General features: G+C 37.0%; 1 protein-coding gene across 3 annotated transcripts in view; it reads left to right on the top strand.

Annotated features, from left to right (window-relative positions):
- The window catches only part of MAEL (maelstrom spermatogenic transposon silencer), a 38,610-nt gene that overhangs the window by 7,772 nt on the left and 18,196 nt on the right, over positions 1-12,642 (top strand). For all 3 annotated transcript variants that reach the window (XM_027046305.2, XM_015062336.3, XM_053209260.1), the window contains 3 exons: positions 7,946-8,070; positions 8,484-8,538; positions 8,662-8,803. In XM_027046305.2, the coding sequence (XP_026902106.2) occupies positions 7,946-8,070; positions 8,484-8,538; positions 8,662-8,803 (322 nt within the window). The remainder of the gene's footprint in view (positions 1-7,945; positions 8,071-8,483; positions 8,539-8,661; positions 8,804-12,642) is intronic.

Raw genomic sequence — 12,642 nt, 5'->3', positions numbered from 1 at the left:
GGACTCAGGGCTTGAACTCCAGATCCATGAGATCATGACCTGAGCTGAAATCAAGAGTCAGACTCTCAACCGACTGAGCCATGGTGCCCCTCAGCGTCATTTATTAAATAATCAGCTTGTTCGTCAGTATGTAGTGCCACATTTCTGCAGATGCATGGGTCTTTGTGATATATTTATTTTGTTCTGTTGGTCTACTTGTGTTTTTTTTGGTGTTCATACCATTGAATACAGTATTTTGATAATATTTACTTAGACAAGTTCCTTGACTTTGTTTTGGAACATCACAGCTATTCTTGACCCTTTGCTCTTCCATACAATTCAGAGTATCATGTCATGCTTCACAAAAAGCTTTGTTGAAATTTAGATTGGAGGGGCGCCTGGGTGGCGCAGTCGGTTAAGCGTCCGACTTCAGCCAGGTCGCGATCTCACGGTCCGTGACTTCGAGCCCCGCGTCAGGCTCTGGGCTGATGGCTCGGAGCCTGGAGCCTGTTTCCGATTCTGTGTCTCCCTCTCTCTCTGCCCCTCCCCCGTTTATGCTCTGTCTCTCTCTGTCCCAAAAAAAAAAAAAAAAAAAAAAAAAAGTTGAAAAAAAAAAAGAAATTTAGATTGGAATTACCTTTAAATCTTTAGATCATTTTGGACAAAACTGACAACTTCATGATACTCTGTGAACATGGGGCTACATTTTAATTTTGGATCTGTGATGCCTTATAATACTCATAATTTTCTTCACAGTGATCTTACTATCATTAAATTTGTAGCTTATAAATTTTATGATTTATAATGTCTCTTGAAATTATATTTTTATTTACTCTTATGTTTTAGTTTTATCCAACCATTGCTGAACTATAATTCTTGAGTTTGGTCAATTCCTTAGATCTGTGAAATGATGTTTTTCCTAATCTATATATTTTTTATTAAAAATTAAAAATTTTTAAATGTTTATTTTTTGAGAGAAACAGAGATAGAATGTGAGTGGGTTAGGGGCAGAGAGAGAGGGAGACACCGAATCCGAAGCAGGCTCCAGGCTCTGAGCTGTCAGCACAGACCCTGACACGGGGCTCAAACCCACGAGCCATGAGATCATGACCTAAGCCAAAGTCGGTCACTCAACTGACGGAGCCACCCAGGCGCCCCTATTTTTTTATTTAAAATTTTAAAAATGTGTGTAACTGTGCTGGTTAGGAACTCTAGTTTTTAATGTTTCATCGGTGAGTATGTTGTTGGATATAGTTTTTTCTTATTTTTCGTATGCACTTTTTTTTTTTAATGCAAGTTAACATAGTGTAGTATTGGTTTCAGAAGTAGAATTTAGTGATTTATCACTTACATATAACACCCAGTGCTCATCCCATCAAATGCCCTCCTCCTTAATGCCCGTCACCCATCTAACCCATCCCCTACCCACCTCCCTTCCAGCAACCCTCAGTTTGTTCTCTGTATTTAAGAGTCTCTTACGGTTTGCTTCCCTCTCTGTTTTCATCTTATTTTTCCTTCCCTTCCCCTATGGTCATCTGTCGTATTTCTTAAATTCCACATATGAGTGAAATCCTACGAGATCTGTCTTTTCTCTGACTTACTTCGCTTAGTGTAATACACTTGTAGTTCTATCTATGCTGTTGTAAATTGCAAGATTTCATTCTTTTTGATTGCTGAATAATATTCCCTTGTACCACATTTTCTTTATCCATTCATCAGTCGATGGACATTTTGGCTTTCTCCATAATTTGGCTGTTGTTGGTAGTGCTGCTATAAACATTGGGGTGCATGTGCCCCTTTAATCAGTATTTTTATATCCTTTGGATAAATACCTATTAGTGCAATTGTTGGGTTGTAGGGTAGTTCTATTTTTAATTTTTTGAGGAACCTCCATACTGTTTTCCAAAGTGGCTGCACCAGTTTGCATTCCCACCAACAGTGCAAGAGGATTCCCCTTTCTCTGCACCCTCGCCAACATCTGTTGTTTGCTGAGTTGTTAATTTTAACCATTCTAACAGGTGTGAGGTGGTATCTTGTAGTTTTGATTTGTATTTCCTTGATGATGAGTGATGTTGAGCATCTTTTCATGTGTCAGCCTTCTGGACGTCTTCTTTAGAAAAGTGTATTCATGTCTTCTACCCATTGCTTCACTGGATTACTTGTTTTTTGGGTGTTGAGTTTAAGTTTTTTTATAGATTTTGTATACTGACCCTTTATCTGATACATCGTTTGCAAATATCTGTTCCCATTCTGTCAGTTGCCTTTTAGTTTTGTTGATTTTATTTCCTTCACTTGCAGAAGCACAGAGGTCCCAATAGTTCATTTTTACTTTTGTTTCCCTTGCCACTGGAGACCGTGTAAAGAAGTTGCTGCGGTCAAGGTCAAATAGGTTCCTGCCTGTGTTCTCCTGTAGGATTTTGATTATTTCCTGTCTCACATTTTGGTCTTTTGGCCATTTTGAATTTATTTTCATGTGTGGTTTAAGAAAATGGTCCAGTTTCATTCTTCTGCATGCCTCTGTCCAGTTTTTCCAACACCATTTGCTTGAAGAGACTGTCTTTCTTCATTGGATATTTTTTCCTGCTTTGTCGAAGATTAGTTGGCCATACATTTGTGGGTCCATTTCTGAGTTCTCTGTTCTGTTCCATTGATGATCTGTGTGTCTGTTTTTGTGTCAGTACTATACTGTCTTGTTGATTACAGCTTTGTAATATAGCTTGAAGTCCAGAATTGTGATGCCTCCAGCTTTGGTTTTCTATTTTAACATTACTCTGACTGACATTATTTTGGGGTCTTTTCTGATTCCATATATTAGTGCATTAGTATATACTCCTGATCAGGGTAAAGATGTTCCCTTCTACTCCCAGTTTGGTTAGAGATATCAGTTGCACATTTTAATGAATAGTTTTTCTGTATCTCAGGTGATTTGTGTCTTTTTATTCATCTGGTAATTTGCTAATGCTAAACCAATCTTACATTCCAGCAATAAACCCATTATAGTGACTGTATAGCTCTTAAATTGCTGAATTTGGTTTGCTAATATTTTGTTTTGGGATTTGTACGTTCATGTTAAAGACTTTGATTAATCTTACCTAATTTTGTTCTCAAGGTTATTTTGCCATCCTAAAATGGGTTAGAGAATGTGTCTTCAGTTTAATTTACCTTTGGTTCTCTTTTATGGTTCTGCTAAAATAATCTATTTTTTACTTCTCTGAACATTTAAAGCCTTATGTCTGAAAAACATAGGGATCTTTTTGTGGGGGGGGGGGTCTGTTGGTTATCTTGATGTCAAGATACCTGATCTCTTCATATGTCTTATTTTTTTCTCCCCCACCCCCATCTGATTATTTTTGAGGGCTGAACAGTATATAGAAAAACTTGTTATTCTTCTCTGAAGAAAATTTGTGACTGCTTCTGGCAGAAAGGTGCTGTCACTAGCCATCTCAGAGTACCTTAATCCAATTTCAGGGATTGAGATAATGTAAAATTGGGTTCATATTTTTTAAGAATCTATTTCTGATTGATCTCTAAAAAGGGGGGGAAGGTAGACAGATTACCACCAAAGGATCATCTGTAAAATTTGCAATTGACTTGAGTATAAACAGTGGAAGCAAGAAGGCAATTGAATATTCTTTTAATTACAATTTTTAATATACACAAGTAATACTAGAGTAATACTTTTTAATGTCTTATTTACCTATTTGAGAGAAAGGGAGAGAGTATGAGAGGGGAAGGGGGAGAGAGAGAGGGAGAGAGAATACCAAGCAGGCTCCGTGTTGTCAGTACAAAGCCCAACGCAGGACTCAAACCCACAAACCGTGAGATGACCTGAGCTGAATACAAGAGATGGATGATTAACTGACTGAGCCACCCAGGTGGTCCTACAGTAATATTTTTTTTTAAAGGTTTTATTTTTAAGTAATCTCCACACCCAGCATGAGGCTCTAATCCACAACTCAAAGACCAAGAGTCACATGCTCCACCAACTGAGCCAGCCAGGCGCCCCCGGAATAATAGTTTTAATTCTTATATATCTAAGTCTTTTGAAAACTGCTCAGTTTATCAGACTCTAAATCTCCTCTTCCAGAATTCATAAATGCCCCAAATTACCAATGAACCCAAATGCCAGAATCCACTTTCTAGGATTCCTTCTTCTCCAAGATTTTGGACCCCCGGTTCCTTACTGTAGTTTTCTCTCTGCAGTGCTCTCAAGCAGGTGTTTCATTCATAGAGTTCTAGTCTGTTGCTATCAGAAATTGAACTCTTCCTGTGTGTCCTTTTTTATAACTTTATGGTAAAATTCATAATTTGATCATAAGCGTGAATATTTATCATCTGTACTGAATAATTTCAGTAGCTGGAATACTTTGGATCTCATTCTATCAAATTTGGTTTGGTTCTCATTCTTCTTTCATCCTGTACCTGGTTATTCATATCTAATGTTTGAAAAAATGATTTTTTTTTTGAGTTTGACAAATTTAGTGGTATTTTAGTAAAGACATTCATCTCCGTCGTTTCTCTCCCCTCTTGACCTTAGGTTAATAATTCATTTGAGTCCAGACAATATGTAGGAAAAGATGTTATTTTAACATAAACAACAAAATGGACAAAAGTGGAAAGTTTGCTTACATTAAAGCAAGTTAAATTCATGTATTATGATATAATTAAATCATGTAAGAACTGATAGTTCTATATATATTTCCATTGTTTTACTTGGGGTTTACTTTTAACTTAAAAGCAAAATGCAAATGAACAAAGCGTTAGGAATACAGGCTGCTTCTCTGGAGTTAATCCCTGTTTAAAAGAGCTCAGCGAGTGGTTGCTACCAATAAAGTCTGAAGCTGCTTCCAAATTAAACATTGCAGGAATTTTCAAGGAAATCATTTTACTGTATGTTTCTTTTATCTGTGATTATGCTTTTAAAGATGTGCTTAACTGTCACATTAAAAAAATTAAAGTTTTTTAGAAAGCCTATAGTACATAGATCTAACAATGTGGTTGGAGATTCCATAGAATATGTTTAAAGATGTATTTTCTTTATTTTTATCTTCAGTATCTAAAATGTACATGATTAATGTGTATAATACTTTAAAAAATATATGTATAATTCAAATAGCCATATTATTTTACTAACATAAGATTTCTTGTATTAAGTTCAAATCAAATTCCATTTTCATAAATTAGTAAATTAAGCTTTAACAAAGGTATGGAAAGTGCATTTTTCTCATTTTCATCTTCATACAGTGTGGGTTTTTTGGTGTTACTACCTTTTTTTTTTTAAATTTTTTTTTCAACGTTTATTTTTATTTTTGGGACAGAGAGAGACAGAGCATGAACGGGGGAGGGGCAGAGAGAGAGGGAGACACAGAATCGGAACCAGGCTCCAGGCTCTGAGCCATCAGCCCAGAGCCCGACATGGGGCTCGAACTCACGGACCGCGAGATCATGACCTGGCTGAAGTCGGACGCTTAACCGACTGCGCCACCCAGGCGCCCCATGGTGTTACTACCTTTTAAAAAACAAAAACACCCACATATCTAAGTATTATACCTACCTTTAAGTTTTTGGTGGTAGTTTGTATTTTAAAAGAAACTACTTCTTCATGAGTTGCCTCAAGATCTGGTGGAAATGCTTACAGGAACTAGCTAAGAACAAAAACTAAGAAGCACATTCACAATACTGATTTTACTTTGGTAGCAGATGGTCTTTGAAGACTAACGAAGGTAGACCGGACCCATTAAGGTGAAATGTACTATTTCAAATACGTAACAATTTACATAAAATGAAAACAAAGTTTTTTTTAAAGAGGTAGGCATCTGTACCAGCTGATAGCAATGCAATACCTAGTTTATGAGGATCAAAAACAAATGCCCATTAGGGGGGAAAAAAAAACAAACCATGTTTTATCTAATGTACTTCCAGTCAATAGTCCAGTAACATTTTCTTCCCAATACAGGCTGTTCCTGGGAGACAGTTTACATTAATAAGGGAGTCAAGAGTAATTGTTTGCAGTTTAAATAGATAATAACTTTTTGCATCCCTCTTGATAGTGTCTTAAAAAATATGCAATTCTAGGGGCACCTGGGTGGCTCAGTCGGTTGGGTGTCTGACTTTGGTTCAGATCATGATTTCATGGCTCGTGGGTTCAAGACCCGCATCACGCTCTGTGCTGACAGCTTGGAGCCTGGAGCCAGCTTCGGATTCTGTGTCTCCCTCTCTCTCTGCCCCTCTCCCATTCATGCTCTGTCTCTCAAAAATAAATAGACATTAAAAAAAAATGCAGTTCTTAGATACCATTTCTGATTTTTCTATTATCTGTAAGCTAATCACATGAAACTATAAAATTAGTAAATGTCTTGAAATCTGTATATAAAACCTAAATTGCCTCTAATTTCAAATTCATTTATATATCACTCAATCTTAAAAAAAAAAGTCTTCAAAGATAATCTTACACCGTTCTTTAAAAAAGGAAACTGTTGCGGGGCGCCTGGGTGACTCAGTCGGTTGAACGTCCGACTTGGGCTCAGGTCATGATCCCGCAGTTCGTGAGTTCGAGCCCCGCATCGGGCTCTGTGCTGACCGCTCGGAGCCTGGAGCCTGCTTCCAATTCTGTGTCTCTCTCTCTTTGCCCCTTCCCTGCTCATGCTCTGTCTCTCAAAGATGAATAAACGTTAAAAAAAAATTAAAAAAAAAAAGGAAACTGTTCCTTTTAACTTTACACCCACCCAACACCCCAGTTTCAAAACACATCATTTAATTATCTTGGTCATGGACATTTCCAAGATGAGATTTTCTATTTCATTCCCATAGGTTCTGGTCATCAGAAAAATCATGCTTTCCTTTATTGAACGGGTTTGGTCCTAACGATGTTGGTGTATCCCTTCCAGTATTCTTCATCCTCATCTTTGTTTCTGGAGTCATTTCCTCTGTTCACTATCTTCATCTTCATTAAAGTCTACTGCTACTGAAAGGGTTTTTGGAGCAAGAGTTCCTCTAGGCTTGCCTGATCCAAGTTTGATGGATATGGCTGAGACTTTCTTTGTCACTACCTATGGTGCTTCCAAATTTGTGGATCTTTACAGGCTTTGTTGAGAGGTTTGCAGCTTCTTGTTCAGCTGATTACTTCTTGGTGTTGCAACTGGAACTTTCCCTTTCATTACTCTGACAGCTCCAGCTGGCTGTGGCTTCTTGGGCTTCTCCTTTCCTGCCTTCCTGGCCACCATTTTCCCCACTGTGCTGAAAAAATGATTTTAAAGTAATTTGAGGTTTATAATGATGTTCCCTTCCTCCAGAAAAGATTTATGTTTGCTCTTACTAGACACCTGGAGGCCTAGCAAACCAGGCCTCCAGAGCTGTCACAAGCACATTTCTCAGCCATTCAACTTCCTTCTCTTCTGGAATTGGTAAATAACTGCAGGGGGAAAAAACTGCCCCAAAAGCTAGGCTCTCTGGAGGGCCTTTTTGAATTTCTATATTCTCTTGCATCTGGGTTTATTAATTCCTCGCTACTGTGTGCTCTTGATATTTTCAAGTATTTTAAATTTTTGTGGAAGTTTGGTCTGAATTGGTCCACTTTTTATTGCAAGTGGAAATCTTGATTGTACAACCTTTAAAAAAGCAATCATTGCTATTAAGTTCTCCAGCCTTACATGAAAAGCAGAGGGGAATAGTGAAAACATACAGGCTTAGTCACTTAAACCTGGTTTTGAGTCCTTACTCCATTGATCACCAACTCTTAACTTACTATACCAACTTCTGTGATTCTCGGTTGTCTCTTCTCTAATAGGTGTATATCCCCTTTCTCATAAGAATATCGGATAAAGTACCTAATCATAACTAGGCTTGGTACAAGTGCTTAAACATGAGTTACTCACTATCCTCTTCCTATACCCTCCTTCCTTACCCACTTTGTCATATTTGTCTTGGTCAAATTTTGAACTCCCTACTTCCTTTTTGTTTCCTTCAGGTGATTCTAGTCACAAGATTCCTATTTCAAACTTTGAATCTGGGCATGACCAAGCAACTGTGTTACAAAACCTTTATAGTTTTATTCACCCAAACCCAGGAAGCTGGCCACCTATCTACTGCAAGGTAATTTCAGTGTAAGAATTTTTTTTTAAGGTTATCCACTTAAGATACCAAAAGATCCACAAAAGGTACCCAAAGAAATTCTTCTAGATTAGGAGTTGAAGAACTGGGTTTTAATCCTACTAGTTTAGTGTAATCATGAACAGATGACCTTTTTCTGCGTGTTGGTTTCTTCATGCGCCTACCCTAGGTCTCCCTTGCTTTTCACAAAGTCTGTTAACATTGCTTTATAAATGTAACTTTATTAATAGCAGTAGTCTTTTAAAATGCATGTTGCTCTTTTTTATGGTTCTCCTTTAGTTGTCACAAACTCTTTAGTCTTTCCCTTCCTGCCACCCCTGTCTCCCCAGTTTGAAAGCACAACAATTGAACAACAATGTAGGAGAAAATACAAGTAAATTTTTTTCCTTCTCCAGTCTGATGACCGAGCCAGAGTCAACTGGTGTTTGAAGCATATGGCAAAGGCATCAAGTAAGTAAAACTAGGTTACTGTTCAAGTGCTTTATAATGTCTGTGTTTGTTTCCATTTTGATGTACATCTTCTGTGTATCTAAATTCACTAATTGTATGTCTTTTTCTATTTACCAATGGAAGAAATCAGGCAAGATCTAGAACTTCTCACTGTCGAAGATCTTGTAGTGGGAATCTACCAGCAAAAATTTCTTAAGGAGCCCTCTAGAACCTGGGTTCGGAGCCTCCTAGATGTGGCCATGTGGGATTATTCTAGCAACACAAGGTATTTATAATGATTTTGTGTTAGTGATTTTGACTTTTCTGAACTGAGAAAATATGACAAGATTGGTTTTTCCATCAATGGGCAGTGTTGTCCTATGAAACTTTGGAATCATTATTTCCTTGAATATAGGATTCCATTGATTGTCAGATACATTGTTACTTTGTCTGCAACTAAAAACAGACACACTACCAAATAACTGACAGGGTGCTTTATCACTTAGAATTTTTATACTGATGGAAGAATATATTTATTTAAACAGATGTCATATTACATAGAATTCTTGCATATATATATATATATATATATATATGAAATACGTAAGTAAAATAAATTGAAAATATTTTATATTTTGAAATAATTTCAGGTTTACAGAAAAGTTGCAAGAATAGTACAGAAAAGTCCTATATGTCATTCTCTCAGGTTTCCTAATTGTTAACATTTATTTATTTATTTTTCAATGCTTATTTTTGGGAGAGAAAGTGCATATGTGCACGTGAGAAGGGGAGGGGCAGAGAGAGAGAGGGAGACAGGGTCCAAAGCAGGCTCTGCGCTGACAGCAGAAAGCCCAGTGGAGGTCTCTAACCCATGAACCGTGAGATCATGACCTGAACCAAAGTCTGATGTTTAACGGACCGAGCCACCCAGGCTCCCCTCTAATTGTTAACATTCTAATACATTTTCTTTATAACTTGCTCTCTAGACACAGTTTCTTTTTCTGAACCACTTGAGAGTAAGTTGCTGCCATGATGCCTTTTCACTTCTAAATATCAATGTATTGTTCCTAAGAACATGTATAGTAACATGATAAAATTATCAAAACAGGATATTGCCCTTAGTATAATAGTGTTGTTTAATTGGAAGACCATATTCATATTTTGCTAGTGTTCCAGTAATATATTTTATAGCAAAAGAAAATCTAGTCTAGGGTCCAACTCAGGAGCATATGTTGCATTTAGTTAGGTTGTTTTAGGCTCCTTTAACCTGAAATAGTTTCTCAGTCTTTGACTTTCTTTTTGTTTAGTTTTTTTTCAAGTTTTTATTTAAATTTCAGCTAACATATTGTGTAATATTAGTTTCAGGTGTAGAATGTAGTGATTCATTATTTGCATACCACACCCAGTGCTCATCACAACTGCCCTTCTTAATACCCATCACCTATTTAACCCTTCCCCCTTGCCCGAGTCCCCTTCAGTAACTCTCAGTTTGTTCTCTGTAGTTAAGAGTCTATTTCTTGGTTTGCCTCTCTTTTTTTCCCCCCCGTGTTCATCTGTTTTGTTTCTTAAATTCCACAAATGAGTGAAATCATATGGTATTTGTCTTTCTCTGACTGACTTAGTATAATACTCTCTAGCTCCATCCACAGCATTGCAAGTGGCAACATTTCATTTTTTTTCATGGCTGAGTTATATTCCTTTGTATATATCTTCTTTATCCATTCATCAATTGATGGACATTTGGGTTCTTTTGATAATTTGGCTATTGTTGATAATGCTGCTAAAACATGGAGGTGCTTGTACCCCTTTGAATTCATATTTTTGTATCCTCTGGGTAAATACCTAGTAGTGCAATTGCCAGATGGTAGAGTAGTTCTATTTTCAACTTTTTGAGGAACTTTTTAACTTTTCCATACTATTTTCCAGAGTGGCTCATGCATGAAGTTTGCATTCCCACCAGCAGTGAGGGTTCCCCTTTGTCTACATCCTCACCAACACCTGTTGTTTCTGTGTTAATTTTAGCCATTTTGACTGGTGTGAGGTGATAACCTTGTTGTAGTTTTGATTTGTATTTCCTTGATGATGAATGATGTTGAGCATCTTTTCATGTCTGTTAGCCATCTGTATGTCTTTAGAAAAATGTCTGTTCGTGTCTTATGCCCATTTTTTAACTGGATTATTTGTTTTTTGGATGTTCAGTTTTATAAGTTCTTGATATATTAACAAATGATGTTGGGAAAACTGGACAGCAACCATGCAAAAGAATGAAATGGGACCACTTTCTTACCATACACAAAAATAAATTCAAAATGGGTGAAAGTCCTAAATGGAGACAGGAAACCATCAAAATCCTAGAGGACAACATAGGCAGTAACTGCTTTGACATTGGCCATAGCAACTTCTTACTAGATATCTTACTAAATACGTCTCCAGAGGCAAAGGAAACAAAGCAAAAATAAACTACTGGGACTGCATCAAAATAAAAAGCTTCTGCACAGCGAAGGAGACCACCAACAAAACTAAAAGGCAACCTACAGAATGGGAGAAGATATTTGCAAATGACTTACTGTGACTTTTTTGATCTTGACATTTTTGAAGAGAATAGGCCAATTACTTTATAGACTGTTTCTTAGTTTTAGTTTGCCTGTTATTTCCTCATGAGTAGATTGAGGTTCTGTATTTTTGGCAGGAGTGCACAAAAGTTAGGTGTCTTCTCAGTACGTCGTATCTGGATGCATCTGATGTCCATTTGTTCCATTACTGATGGTAACTTTGATCATGTCTGCCAGATACCGTCTGCCAGATTTCTGCCATTGAAAAGTTACTGTTTTTCACCTTAAAATTAATATTTTGTAGGGAGATATTTTGAGATTTGGTAGATCTTCTTCTCTTCAAATTTCAGCCTGCCTGTTAGTTTTCACATCCATTGATGATTTTTGCCTGAATCAATAATTATTACATTTGTGAAGTGGTGATTTTTTATTTTTTATTTTTATTTATTTATTTTTTTTACTGTTTATTTGAGAGAGAGAGAGCTCAAGCAATTGGGGGAAGGGCAGAGAGAGAGGGAGGCTCTATGCTGTCAGCACAGAGCATGATGAGGGGCTCAAACTCAGGAACAAACCGTGAGATCATGACCTGAGCCGAAATCAAGAGTTGGACACTTAACCGCCTGAGCCACCCGGGTGCCCCTGTGAAATGGTGATTTTCTGATCCAGTTGTTCCTACTACATTTATTAGTTGACATCCTACTGTAAGGAAGAGCTTTTATTTTTAAAAATAATGAGTATGGACTCATGGATTCCTGTTTTATTCAATGGGCTATAATCTTTTACTGTCAACTTATTTTTATACTTACATTGTTTCTTCATGGCCGTTGGGAGTCCCTTCAAAGCAGTGGTTTCTGTCCTTTTGGCATTTCTTCATTATTCTTTCAGTGCTCCATTGCTTTCTGGCTTAATACGTTCAGGCTCATCCTTGTACTTTCCTGCTTCTCCAAGAAACCCTGGTTCCTTTAAATGGAGGAGAGTATTTAGGAGATAGGATGTGGGTGCTAGGTATGTTCATTCCTACTAGAGCATCATTGATTCTAGTTCCCCTTAGTGGATAGAGCTAGGAAATACATGTATATACACCCCCTCCACACACATTTTTATCTGTCTCACCATGAGTTCATACTAAACCTACACATATTGTTTTCTACTTTTCCACTTTTCTGTTTTTGTATTTCTCTTCTCTGAGTGAAAAACCTGGCACTCAATATTCTTGTTTGTTCAGTCCTAGAATACAGTAAGTAAAAGTCCATTGTTAGAGAACTGTTAAGTGATACCACTGTAAAATGACATACTAATAGTTCAGAATTTGCTTTCAGTTATTTAGTCTGAAGATACATAGTCAAAATACTTTGTTCAAAAGTTATTTGGGTTGGTTCTTTCCCCTTCTTCAGTCTGGTGAAATTATTCATTTGAAATCTAGTTCAACCCCTTTGCTTGTTTTATTGCATTTTTCCCCCATCCTTGTTGATTTTATTCTTTTTAATGTGGTTTAAACAAAATGTATATGCAGAAGAATCCCTTCACTTCAGTCCAGCTCCATAAAACTCCTTGGATTGCATTGAATGTATAA

Source organism: Acinonyx jubatus, chromosome E4, assembly GCF_027475565.1.
Source record: "Acinonyx jubatus isolate Ajub_Pintada_27869175 chromosome E4, VMU_Ajub_asm_v1.0, whole genome shotgun sequence".
Lineage (NCBI taxonomy): Eukaryota > Metazoa > Chordata > Mammalia > Carnivora > Felidae > Acinonyx > Acinonyx jubatus.
This window is presented reverse-complemented; position numbering and strand designations above follow the sequence as displayed.